At 41.4% G+C, this 14,307-nt stretch overlaps 1 protein-coding gene across 3 annotated transcripts in view; it reads right to left on the bottom strand.

Moving 5' to 3' along the window:
• Nucleotides 1–14,307, bottom strand: part of LOC124211735 (uncharacterized) — an 83,395-nt gene that overhangs the window by 11,186 nt on the left and 57,902 nt on the right. For all 3 annotated transcript variants that reach the window (XM_046611088.2, XM_046611086.2, XM_069133494.1), the window contains exon 3: nucleotides 10,662–10,876. In XM_046611088.2, coding sequence (XP_046467044.1) covers nucleotides 10,662–10,876 — 215 coding nt within the window. The remainder of the gene's footprint in view (nucleotides 1–10,661; nucleotides 10,877–14,307) is intronic.

Genomic DNA, 14,307 nt, shown 5'->3' with positions numbered 1-14,307 from the left:
TAATTTGTATGCTTTGTTTTTTTTTTTTTTGTTTCCAACGAACATATGTAAGCTTTCCTCCCCGCGCACGTCGTGAACAAGAAAATAAAAATAAAGATGCTGTATTGAAAAGCCAAAAGCTCGTCACGTCGAGCCAGAAAACACTTTGGTACACAAATGTTTTCTGAGAGAATATTTTATACAACGCGTTCGATTTGAGGGGATAAAGGATAAACCGATAACGAGTTTCGAACATCCCTTTGTCTCGGGCCGGAGAGAGAAGGATGAGAGATGAAATGAGGAGGAGAGAGAGAAAGAGAGAAGGACGAACGTGTCCCCGATATCTTTCTGAATCGAAGCCAGAAGAATAGAAATTGTATAACGTGTGTGGCATACAGGCATACAGGGCGTCGGTGAATACTCTCGAATATACACCAACAGCTACAGATGCGAATAAGGTACAGAGTAGGGGCTATAAATACTCATGCCTCACACTTCGAAGTTCATTGATTTTCCATGTAGCTCGTTCAGAGGCGGCCAGAGTCTCTACTTCTCCCTTCTCCCTCCCGCCCCCGTCTTCGATTCTCCCTGCAGTCGAGCCAACCTCATTTTTACATCACTTTCCGTTGCCTCTTCTTCTTCTCCTTTTTCTTCTTCTTCCTTTCGTCTAACCCCAACACGAATACTTTTCGAGATACACGATAGCAAGCATCATCGACTTTCACGAGGGGCAGTGTGTAGATTTTCCGACGATTCTCTTGTACTCGTATATCCTGCGTGTCCCGTCACTGCTGACGTATGCACGTCTCCATTCACACTGGAATACCGGTTTTCACGGATACGGAATATTCCAGCTTCACCAGTTTAGCTTATACAGATTTCAAACGGCAGTCGTTCAAAGTTGACCAATGGGATCGAGGCTGCGTTCGCTTACGCCGCCGCTGATTGGTCGGCGGTGAGCGTGACCGTTATTTTTCGTCTCTCTCCGCTGTGCGATTGGCCAACTTCAGAGTGTTCCAATTTGAAACCTATGAGACTATGAAGACTTTCACTGACGGAATTTCGGCTCTTTTTTCTCGCGGAGAATATGGAAATAAGCTCGGAACGAAAACGAGGTGTGAAAAACAAATTTCACGAGAATGCGAAACTCGCGTGGACGTATCTATGTGTGTGTGTGTGTATTTTATCCTCTTATTCCGAACGATTTGACAGGATCGCGATTCGACGATTGGTTTGAAATTGCTTTAGGAAGCTATCTGTATACTTTTGCACCTCGGAAGTGGGAGGATGATGTGGCGATTGTACATGTATCTGTATTATGACCTACTGAGCCCATACATATTACATATATGCACATAACCTCAAAACACGCCGCCTTTGGCGTTTTTAATGTTCGTAGATCGAAAGTGCGGTGGTTTCGTTTGGTAGGTTCGTTTTTCTTTTTCTCTTTTTGTCAATCTTTATATTTTACAAGTATCGAATTCCCCACCCCTCGAGGCCCCCTCTCCGAAAAATTTTGTATCAATCGGATTGCTCGATTTGAAACTCAGCGCCGAGCGAGCCGCTTGATTCTATATTGATCATCCTGCCGTATTCCCTTGATTATTCCGCGGGACGGAAATTGAACGGAGTTCGCTGCGGCCTTTTGTTCCCATCAGCCTTTTCTCCTCCTCCCCCCTCCCGCCGCTACCGCTACGGCCCGTTCTTAATTTGAAAGATCTGTCATTTGTTACAACGCAAACAACGATTTCCCTTATCGATATTGGAGGGGCGGTAGGTTCGCGACCCTTGAACTGCCATGCACCCCAATTCTGTTTATCGCGTTGTCTTTTTTTAGCGTGTTCGAGCGCGTGCGCGCGTGATTGTTCGATATTTTCACTGCTTTGCGTTTTTTTATCTTTTTCATTCTTTCTTTCTTTCATTCTTTCTTTCTTCAATTCCCCGGTCGTTGCCGACCGAAGAAGAGAACGACAACGATGAAATGAGCATAAAGATAAAAGTGAAAATATTACGACTATACAACGGCAGATAGGCGACCCTTGGATATATAAATTTTCCCACAGTGTTTTGCGGCGTAAACTATTATTATACCACAAATGTATATACGTATATAACGTTTCCTCATAAAACTACCTTTAGGGCCGAGAGACACGATCATCAACGAGAGACGATACGCCAACAACTTATATCGTAAAAGTATCCACACATCAGCTTGTATATTCCATGCCTCGTTTAGCGGCGTTCAAGCACTTTCAATATCGCTGCGGAAGAAGGTGTATCGGAACATATTATCACGCAACCCTGTTTCAAACGTCGCCAATTCTTCGACACTCACTATTCGGCCCTTCTCCTCTGATCCTTTTCAACCGACACCAACGAGCGTTGTCGAGACCCTCTCTGGAAGCACTGAATGATCGTTGACTTATCACTGCTGCAGGATCGAGGGGGATGTGTACAAGGATACTTCACCGTTGTTTGCACGTCCTCAGACTCGCTTGTCGTTGAAGTTTGCCAAGCATGGAATGGAAATGTGGCTCTCGTTGTCATGACGATTTTCGCATCCTTCATTTCCCCGTTTTCTCACCTCTCTATTTTTCATTTCAAAGGTTTTCTCGGGACGAAATATTACGTCATAAAAACATCGAATAAATCAAACCCTTCGAGGATTTTGTACAAACAGTTTCATCGCGATTTCACACGGATATCCGTATCCACACCTCGCGAAGAATTAGTTAGGCAAACTTTCTCGCGGCGGCGTTAAAATTTCACACCGATTCATTAATTTACGGTCGCGAGACGAGCGACGGTTGGTGCTATTAGAGAAAATGCGCGAAAATTTTACACTGCTGTACCCTTTCCCAGTTGGCGAAACTTCAATTTAGAAAACGAGTTGAAACTAGGAGTTGTTGGAACGTACAGACGGCCACCGTTATGCCAGTTAATGAAGATGAAAAAACTTTCGAGCGACGAATCAGCTTCCCACGTAAAATAATAATAATAACATCAACAACAACAACAATAATAATAATAATAACAATAATAATAATAATGGTAGTAGTAGTAGTAATAGTAATGTTGTAATCGCAGTCCAGACTATTCAATTAGCATCGCGGACTGTGAGACGGAAGACGTATTTTTTTTGTAACGTCCAAACTTACAGAAACACAACAGGTATAACGTTTACGTCACACAGTCGATATTCTCGTTACACTCCTCGCAATTTAGTTTATCGGCCAGAGAGATGAAATTGGCTCAACTATACACCATTCATTCCTCCCCCCCCCCCCCCCCCCCCCCTCCCCTCCCATGTTGTGTACGAAGATAACAGATGCGTGGAATTAAATCATTGATCGTAAAAATCTGTCCGTGTGTGTATAAGGCTTATTCTTGTATCTATATTGCGCATCGTGAAATACAGCAAGTGCTCCCGTAACTGACAGAAGCCTCTCGATTTTTTAATCAACGTCGAAGTTCTGCTGCTGCTGCTGTTATCTGTGGCGGGAATGCGAAACATGCAGTTCAATTATTGGGTAGGGTTCTAGCAGAAATATTTTCTCTCCTGTTTTCACTCACTTCTCACGCCTAATTAAACTTGACGAAATCGTTTGAATTTTGGATTTTAGGATACTCGGTGTAGAGCTGATGTCTTATTTGTTTAGTTCAGTGCAATGGTTGATTTTATATGTTTGATAGTTGAAATTGTTCTGTCCCTGGTTACAGTGCAATATCTGAAGGGAAAACATGCGATCACCCAAAGAGTTGAGATTAAAATATTCCAAATGACATATCTGTTCCTGTTTTAACTCATCGCTCTCCATTCACGGGTATTAAAACCGTTCCAATTACGAAAATTTTAATTGGCTGCGGGAAGGAATTTAAAATCGTGCATTTTCGTTCGCGCTGCGACACGAGGGCAGAAAAAACAGTGTAGCAAACAAAAATCGTGCAGAATTTAATACTTGTAAGCTACATGTTATCCGCAGTCCAGTTAATTGTTAGCTTATGCAGATTGAAACGTGAAATTCCTGCAGCCATTCAGTCGGTTTAGTGATATATTATACAATATATAAAATTGTAGGACGTAAACGGGTAACGACGTCATTCGCAGACGCTTCAAAAGCGGCGTTAGAGCGAATATAGAATAAGAAAAAGCGAGGCACTTTTTTATATTCAGTACATAAATAAAAAATGAGAGTAAAGGTAAGAAAAAAAAAGCATGGAATCGCGTCCGTTCCCTGGACGAATTTTTCCGGGAAAAAGTAATCTTGGTGAAATACATTTTTCGAATTCGCAGAGAGGGAGAGAAAAGGGGGGAGCAAAATCGGCCAAAGAGGAAGAGATCGCTTATATTTAATTCAATTTATTATTGCGCTCGGTGTTTCGCGCTTCGCGTTTTCCCGCGAAATTCCGACTCGTGACTTGCGGGCAGACGGGCGAGGAACCCGCGTGATGTTTGGCCCGATAGATGCGAGCTCCGGGCAAGCCTGTCGAAGATTAATGACGTTCTGCCGTTGGCGCGTACCAACCAACCCAGCAACCCTGTTTCAGTCCTGTATCACGTTCCCGGCAGGCAGTCAAGGGCCCATTCCTCAGCCCCCATAACCGGCAGGTATGGCACGCATCCTCCGACTCTGTTCTTCGTTCCATCACCGAATGAATAATTAAGTCCTATCCCACCAACTGTGATGCAACACCGATGCGTATTTCTCGGCGTCGGGATCCTTATGCGAGCGTTGCGAAGTGGTTATGTAGGGTTTCTTTTGCGTACAGATCCCGATACCGACAGTTTACCGATATTTCATCCGCTTTCCAGCTCAGACACAAACCCTTTTTTCCAATGATCGATAAAGTAGACCAGAGTGGGGATTAACTCTCAACTGCAAAAAAGGGTTTGTGTCTGAGCTGTGAAGCGGCTGAAATGTCGGTATCGGAAGCTGTACGTAGAAACGATCCTGTATACCTGCTTTACGAGGAGTCGAAAGTGGAGAATTTTTCGATCATTCCATCACCGAGATAGCCGCGCGTTGAGTACTTAACAAATTCATGGATTACTTAGCTACGATGATTTTCTTAAGAACTCAAGAACAAAAGTAACCAAGGTAGTAAAACATCATTTCTCATAGGATTTAAGATGAAAAGTCGATATCTAACACGTGATGATTGTTTATAAGTTCAGTAAATTTGATGAAAATGCGATTCGTGACCACGTTGTAATGAAATTAACAAAATAAAAGTTGCTGTTGATATTCCATTCACCAACCCGCTTAACCCGGAAATTCTCTCCCTGTTTACTTGCTCGCTAAAGTTTCCTGAACCATGGGTCTTCTAATCAGGCGATACGATACACTGCAAAAGTAACGATCACGAGTTAAAATTCTAAATGATCAAAGTTTAGATAGTGAGCATGGCGTCGGATCTGATCACTCCGAATAGCGCAGAAAACTCGGAACGGTGAAACTTCGGAATGGTTATAATTATCGTAAAATTTCTCGCAATAAGGTGGAAACAAACGATAGTACCTACGTAACTGATCGGAAATTCGGACTTACTCGGAATCTTTTTAATTAGTATTCCGTAAGAGGTTGTCCATGAATTTCTGAAAATGTGCGATCGTTCCCGCAAGCATTTAATCTGGACCAGGTCATTCCACTGGACACTAACAGACTTACGCATGGTCCTCCCCTCAATCAGCGACGATGATCTAGGACCGGAAGGTGAAGGGTGCCCTGACTATTTCCGTTAATTTACCGGACTCCCTATCTGCAGTGCAGTGCAAACTTCATCGCGAAGTCCGATCCTCGCCCGGTTGGCTAGGCGAGAGTCGAGCTGCAGTCTAGGTGTCTCATTCCAGTGGCCAGTAGTGAGGTGAATTCCAATCGATGCTGCATTTGGGTCATTATGACAATGAATGATAATCGATGCAACGAAATACGCTGCGATTCGGATAATGGAATAGAGGTTACCAAAGCCGGGCTTGCAATACGTGCCATCGAATGACTCGAGCTCCAATGATGTTGATCATCGACACTTCGACCTCGTGTGGTCGAGGCGTTTATACCGACCCGTGACAAGTCAGCGGAGTCAGAGCTGACATCGCGTGTCCATAAATCATTTCCCGGTACTTTTCATTGCAGCATTAATATTACGTTAAATAGACTCACGATCTCCTCGAGTTCTCAGATATCTATACCTGTAGATATACATTAGTGACTGTAGAGTTTCTATAATAATCGAAGCACGCCACCGTCTCTCTGAACGAAGGTATTACACAAGTAGGACTCGTCCTGGAAGTTGATAAGTCATAGTAAATCACTTGAAGTTATACGGTGGAGAAGAGAGAAACTACGTTGTTGGTGCTGAACGCGGACGTTTATCAAATAATATACCGAGAGGGACGTAAGATCTCATCGCATTTTCTGACAACTATCGACTTTCTTTACCATCTACTCGAATGGAGGAAATGAAACGGTAGCAATTTCTACTGATTGAAAATGTATTGAGTGCTTAAGTCCAAGCTGGAAAACGGTTAAAACGGGAAAATTAAAAAACGGAGATTTATAATCGATGACCGATTTGAGTTCGACTGAATTGTATGAGGAAAAAAGGAGTGGAAAAAAAAATTGAAAGCTTGATTTTCATTGAAATGATTCGGTAATTAGTTGATTGAAACCGGCTAGAATGTTATGCAACTTTTGTTAATGCCAAATTCGTAGAATTTCATCTAATTTCAATAGCTCATTGTACCCAAAAATTAATGGTACGCGTATGACCTGACATTGAATTCTGAAGAAACGATTACCTCATGAAATTCATGATCAGTTTGTTATGTGCAACTTGTATTGATTTTAGGAATATTGTATGTTTTGGTAAATTGAAGAATCAGGTAAAAATTAATGTTAAGATAATTTATAAATACCTAATACGTCTTAACGTAAGCGAGCTGTGATTTGTTGAAATTCAAACACTTTTTGTTAATGCCAAATTTCTACAGTCCATTTAATTTCAATGATTAATAGCTCAGTTTGTACATTGACTGTAAAACTGATATATTCGAAAAGTAAGCACACACGTTTATTATTTGAGATTTGTATTGATTTCAGTTATAAGTTATTTTTTTTATTATATAAGTTAATTTATAGCTAAGTCATTTACAAACAAAACGAGGTATCCATATTCGTCAAAACTGGACATACGATACAGTTTCGTGAAAAAATACGAAGTTTCACGACGTTTATAAAATTGTTGACAACTGCAGAGTTCTTTTCGTCACAATCTTTTACTTTTTCTAATTTCAATGAATCTTTACCTTCTCAAGTCTATAGAATACAGAAAACAAGTTTTTGGAGAAATGTCCGTCTGTCCAAAACTCCCGCGATTATCGCGGAAACGGGTCAATGAAGAAACCTGAAACGTAGAGGATTTAACAACCAAATGATGGACATGAAAAATCACCATGTCATCTTTAATTTGAACTCAGTTCTCAATGTTTTACCGACCAACCTGTACTTTTTCCTCCTTATTATTTTTTCTAAATAAACAACCATGTCCTTCCATCCTATCTATTTTATTTCTCATTTGGTTACCACGCCTCTCAGTTTCAGATTTTTCATCCAGTCGCTTTCGAGATTATCGAGAAAGTTTGTCGACCAGACTGACAGATTCTTCCCTTTTTGACGGTGACGAAAGGTTCGCGGAAAAAAGTATTTCACCGGCTTACTTTCTTTCTCCACGCATACCGAGGCTGCAGAATAATCCGAAGGCGAGAGAGCAGAATCACTCTCAATTTCTTCGTCCCGCTCCCAATGCGCAGCTGTGCAGGAGGCGAGATAAGAGAAGAATAGAGAGTGAAAGTAAGACGCTGCATGCACGATCCAGCGTCAATAAGGCATGCCAAACAGGCTTGCCCGCGGGGTAACGGAGCGCACACTCCGTAACCCGTAGCCCGCATCCCGTAGTCCGTAATCCGTAATCCGTAACCCGTATCAGTTATTGATCTCGGTAAAGCAGAGGATGTGGGCCGCGATGCCGTCTGCTGGCCTTTGATTGCGTCCAAAGCCGCGGAGCCGCGACTCGAAGATCCGTCTCCTCTTGCTGGGGCGATTTTCTGTCGACCGGAAAAGGTATACGGACTGCCATTTCCGTTCCAAGTTCGAGCTTGGCCAGCATCCTCTGCTCCGGCAATAAACCCTCTTTCCCAAGATTCCTCTGTTTTCCTACCGTCCGTGCTATCCAGTTTCCACAATCCCTCAAACGTCAAGGTTTGAACCGTTTCTTTTTCTTTTTTTTTTTTACTTTTACCCTAATAGAGATCTAATGGGTATGCTTTCCATGCTACTTTGAATTATTTTCTTTCTTTCGATCGATTTGCGAAATGCTAAAAAAAAACGAGACGTCAACGTTTATGGAAATGGAAGCACAATGGGAGATAAAAAAAAAAAAAAAAAAAAAATACCGAGAACGGAAGGTTTTCCAGGTTTATTTTATGAGGATTTTTGAGATCCCAACGCGAAATAGCTCGTGTTTCAAACGCTAGGCTCGCAAGCTCGCTCCACCTGTGATAAAGGGCGCCGGCAAAAGTGGGTACCCATGTCCCGCAGGATATAATACGGCTAGCAACCGTCGGCCGAGACACAATGGAATACATATTACACCATCAGCCTACATGTTGCGGGGTAACGCAATACCGTAGTACGTACGTAATTCGAGGAAAAAAACTGCGTGTCGAATGAAAGCTTTGATACCCTGAATGGTGCTTTTAATGCGAATCAGTGGGCTGATTGAACGGTGCAGACGAATTAACCGTCTCATCGATGCGGCAGAAACGTGGAATTCCTTGTGGTTTTCAAGTCTATCATTCGATTTGTGGAAAAGTAACGGCGACCGCGTCACATCCACAAAGCACTTCGTTTTCCATTCGTGATATATTTCATCTTGATATCAAATATACGTCAAAAGCGGAGCTGGGCCAAGATTGATTGTTCGATGCGTATAATAATAACATCGATTCTTTCGCTGACTTGTGGCCTCACAGTTGTGAAATTACGGGGGTCGTCTGGTGTGTAGGGTGTTTTTTTTAATCCTTTTTGGGGATTTTTTTAAGGCAAGTCATTCAAATTAAATTTATCTTAATTTTCACATTATATTTATTGACATTTAAGCAAACTTTTTGATTTTTTTCAAGACGAAATATTGAATATAACCTAATGTACACTGCCGGATAGGAACGTAAGTTAAAGAAAAGTGTAGACATGATATATCAAAAAGCACTTGACCGATCCTACTGAAATTTTTACAGCATCTTCATATATCTATACCTATCGCGTGAGGTAGGATAATCGTGATTGCTTTCGTAGTTTTTGTTTTACGATAAAACATTTGAAATTTACATTTTTTTCGTATTTGTTTAGCTCGTAAAACGAAAACTACCAAAGCAATCACGATTATCCTAGTTCACGCAATAAGGAGGTACAGGTATAATAAAAATGTTGTAAAAATTTAAGCAGGATCGATCCAGTGCTTTTTGAGATATCGTGTCTGGACTATTTTTTTACGTACGCTCCTATCGGACACTATACATTAGATTATATTCGATATTCGGACTCGAAAAATTTCTCAAAGATTGTTAAAATGTAAATAAATATGATGTGAAAATTGTGAGAAATTTTGTAGCAACAGTTTGCCTTAAAAAAAAAAACACCCAAAGAACCTTTAAAAAAACAGCCTTACACCAGACGACCTCCTTAAAATTGCGAATCCGCAAAATATTTGAGGGTGTAAACAGGCAGGAGATAATCATCGGGTTGCGTTAATCGGCGAAATTGAGATTTTAGCTCGGGTTTACGGCGAGTATGCGTGTCTTCCCAAAAATTAGACACTAACTCGGTGTTAGGATATAACGAGAGCGGTAATGAATTGGGGTACGAAGGTAAATCAAGCCGCGTATGCAGATAACTCAATATTACCAGCCCCGCATGACTTCGTGTATAGCTATGCAAAGCGTACAATGTTATACGCCCGAGAAATCGTATCACGTTATCAATTATTCGTTTCACCCTCCGTTAGGTTAATATTTAATTACCAGAGCCGGAAAAAAGGGAATAGAGAAAATTTATTACTCGACGAGAGGTGGGCTTACAGGGGTGGAAAATGCAATTGCAACCGATAAGGTAATTTTCGTGCATCGTGTTACATAGTATACGTATACATGTAATATACATCCCACGGTGAGAGGGAAAATGCGGGTGAAAGAGGTAAAACCGCGTACTTTTAAACTTAGTTTTCTTGCTGCAGCGTGAAAGCGGGAAATTACGTAGAATGTGTATAAAAAAAAAAAACGGTGGAAAAATTTGAATCAAGGCAAAAAACGAGAAACTCGTTCAAAAACCGCGCTAGTAATTTATCCACAAAAGCGCATCGCTCAAAGTTGACGGCTTAGCTAATTGCACCCACTGAAAACCGTAAATACTTGGGCTTTTCAACGGCTGGATGAAACGCACTTTGCCCGGGAAATGCAAAAAGCGTGAAACGCAAGCTGGATGCGATAAATCCCGCTGTCGCGGTGTAGACGCGAGGCTAAAATAATCACTGCGGATGTACGTATAACATGGGAAAGTTAATGAGAAATTTTTCAAATTATACCATCGACTGCGATTGAATCGCAGAGTAGTGGGTGAATATCTTACCTGCAAAAATCCCCCGACGCATGTTGTCGCGTTTGCCAAAACACCGACCTTGAATTTTTTGAAACGTACACGAAGAATCCACTCTCGGGGCGTCCCGCGAAATGACCGAAAGCGATACCAGCAGGTCAAGGGTCGACCCCAAGTAGCGGCTGTCACCGCGGGGCTGGAGACGTCTTCGTAAATGTCCACAGTTTTATTGCAATGGTCCCTTTCGGCTGAAAATAATTGTCAAGAAGAATCGGTGAGATTGGACGGGCAAAAGTTTGACATCGGTAAAAGTAAAACTACAGTGTAAGCTGAGTGTACCAATTACTGGCACTTTTATTTACCAAAATTAGAAATTGAGGGGCAGAAGTTGCGAATTTCTCGATGACTAAAGCCAATCGCTAGAGGATCAGACACTGCAAATTTATTTTTTGATAATTTTATAACCGAGGATCGGACAGATACGCAACCAAAAAAGGTCAATAAGCAGTACATTTACCTTATTAACTTCATACGCAGAATGACAAAAGTATCGCTGCACCAACGAACGATCACGAATTTTCGGAAATATCGTTGCTGACGCGTGGATCGACGCAGCGAACGTGTACAGGTGTATAATATCAGTCGGAATATCAGTGATACCTGTAGGCTCTACGAATATGTTTGTCTAATTTTCTCGATTAGTATCGATGTTTGCATTTCCCCTGTACTCGGACCGGTGTAGCTCAGTCAGCCGTTCGTATTGATACACGTTCATTCGCATGCAGAGAAATTCGTATATCCGTATATTTAACGGGCACGGTATTAGCTAATGGATTGTTCGATTCTATTCTATACGTACAACATCGGTTTGAATAAGCCAGGCATGTAACGACGTACTGCTCGGTGGAAAATGAGTGTACTTCAATTATGGATGCATGGGACGGACAGTCGGAACGAGAAATTAGTGACTATCCAAAGAAAACTTGGTAAATCACACGTTTCTATAATGTCACTGTGTTCGGTTTATACGTGTAATAAAAAATAAAGAATGAAAAAAGTACGCGCGATGCAGTGAAATAATTTAAAATACTGTTTTAAGATGCTCTTCCAAATAACGGTGATTCTTTCATTCAGATAATTGAACTCAATTACCTTCGATTCAACTCTTCAGATGTTAGTCCAATCATTTTCTCGTTTCGACGTATATTGTACCCTTTTACCCTTACATGCACCCTTGAATAAAATAGTTGTAACTTTAATTGTCGGAAATTGATATTTTCGACGCCTCGAATCAAACCGATCAAGATCAGTTTCAAAATAAATGATTCGCTGAGAGGACAAAACGAATTCGATTCAGGTATTTCTCCTTTTATGTCCCGTTTGTTTTTCGCTTCAATTCGGCGCCGTCTGTTAAATCGAAGGAAAATCCCGGATACATAAAACTGAGGTAAAAATGGGTTGACGTAAATCGTGGAATTTCCTCCCAGAGCACGTGCAGCCGCGTGAGCTCGACGATAAACACTGTTTGTGTAAGACGCTGGCGGCGTCTATTCCGGGGGTTGCAATATCGCGTCATATCATGCAGCAGTGCACTTAGCCGCTTGCAGCTCCCCCAGAAACCCGGATGAAGATATCTCGTGTACATAGATCACAGCTGTTCGTGTGCCGCACGTATGCTCGCAACACTGCACATATGTATACGGGGCGTTCCACGTCAAATTTGCAATCCGTGTACCTCGGTCCCTTGGATTTTTATCAGTTTTCAGTACGACGTTGCAACCGACTCAAAGGGGTCGCGGAATATTTTTTGACATTTTTTTAGCCACCGGTGACATGAGAAAAAAAATTGACAAACCAGTTCAGGAAACGTCCTTTTTAAAAATCTGAAAAAATTCACAACGATCTTATGATTTAAAATATGATTCTTAAGCATGGCACGATAATCGGATCTCAATATTTACTATTTCGTTCGCAAGTTTCTAGTTTTTCCATGTCGGAATTGTTTTTGCTATCTTATTTTTCACATGCCACGATCTTAATAGATTGCGGAATCGCGTTCTTTTCATGATTCCGTGATCCTTTTTGATCGGGGAAAATCATATTTTAAATCATAAAGTCACCGTAAATTTTTTCAAATTGTAAAAATATGGCGTTTCGGAATTGGTTTTTTGTTTATTTTTTTTTTTAAACGTCACTGTTGGCTAAAAAAATGTGAACAAAATTCCGAGACCCCCTTGGGTCGGTTGCAGCATCATACTAAAAAATTATCAACATCGAAGGGATTGAGGTACGTGGGTTTCAAATTTGACGTGTAATGCCCCATATACACATCGTATACTCTTGTATTCCTATACAGTATGCACACGTATTATAAGCGAGTACGGCGAAAGGGGAAATATTCGCGTGCTGGAATAGCGGGTGACGGTTAAACCGGGCTAATTTAAGTTAACTGGAGGCAATCAGCTCGGCACCTGATTACTCGCGTGATTAAAAACCGAGCAAAGCTCGTTAAATTCACAGGTCGACCGTCGCGCCGCCGAATGGCGAATAGTCTCGTACTTTCAATTGCTAAAAAGGGAATGAAAAATTCCCATCTCTTCATGCCGCCATGGCTGTTCTATTGCGCTAGTCCATAGACAGCCGAGGATCAAAGTAAAGGACTCGTTTAATCTGTCAGATTGATCTGCATCCGGATTCAGTATCATCTTTTTGCCTATTTAATCATCGAGTTTTTCTCCGGTTTCCGATCATTCATCTGGCACATTTCACTGTCGGTCGGTAACCGAAATTGTGCAAATCAACCTTGTCGCCGGATTTGATACTGCTATCGATGAAAATTCGCGTCATTGAAATTGACTCGAGGAATTTTTCGCTTCATCCCCCCGCAGCAGCTTTACTTTGAACCTCGCGTTTCACAACGTCAAATAAGCCATCGGGTAAATATTGAGCCATGAGTTTACTCACCGTAGATCCTACGGAGTAGATCGTTCGCACGAGGAGACGTTTGACGAGACCAGCTGAAAGATTAAGAAGCCTGAGGCTGCAGCGGTAGCAGATGATGAGAAAAAAAAAAAAAAAACCTCAAAGTTAATCCAAACCTGACAGTCGAAAAATGTCAGAAACGGAACAGACTACTCCAATCGGAATTCAAGGGGATCGAACGAGCGACATAATAAAACGATTCGGATAGTAAACTGAAAGAGTAATTCACTGCTATGATTTGGAATGGAAACAATGTTCCCTTCGCCAGTAAATCAATTTTCCATTTTCTTTGAACAGTAAAAATAAAACCTTTGCCACGTGATTTTGAAAGGTTAAATGCACGGATTTAGTGCGACGAGTGCCGAGCAAAAAAGGATATCGATAAAAAGAATAGAAGAGAAATCGAAGAAAGGACTCAGAAAAAGACGTGGCGTTGAGCGATGAGCTTAAAAATTTTACAGCCCGTTTCTCGTTCGAACAAATTACGATTATTATTATTATACACACGGCTGATGAACTTGGAGAACCGTCTTCCAGTATTTTGTTTTTTTTTTTCCCAGATATAACGCAACGGTCAAAAGTCAGCTAACAGACACTTTTTGAAGAAATGTCAGGTATGCTGGTGAGAAAACTCTGACTCTATCATATTGTCAGAGGGAAATGCAGTCAAGGCTAGACTTGCGTACAGTATCGTCGA

This window comes from Neodiprion pinetum, chromosome 2, assembly GCF_021155775.2.
Source record: "Neodiprion pinetum isolate iyNeoPine1 chromosome 2, iyNeoPine1.2, whole genome shotgun sequence".
NCBI classification, from domain to species: Eukaryota; Metazoa; Arthropoda; class Insecta; order Hymenoptera; family Diprionidae; genus Neodiprion; species Neodiprion pinetum.
This window is presented reverse-complemented; position numbering and strand designations above follow the sequence as displayed.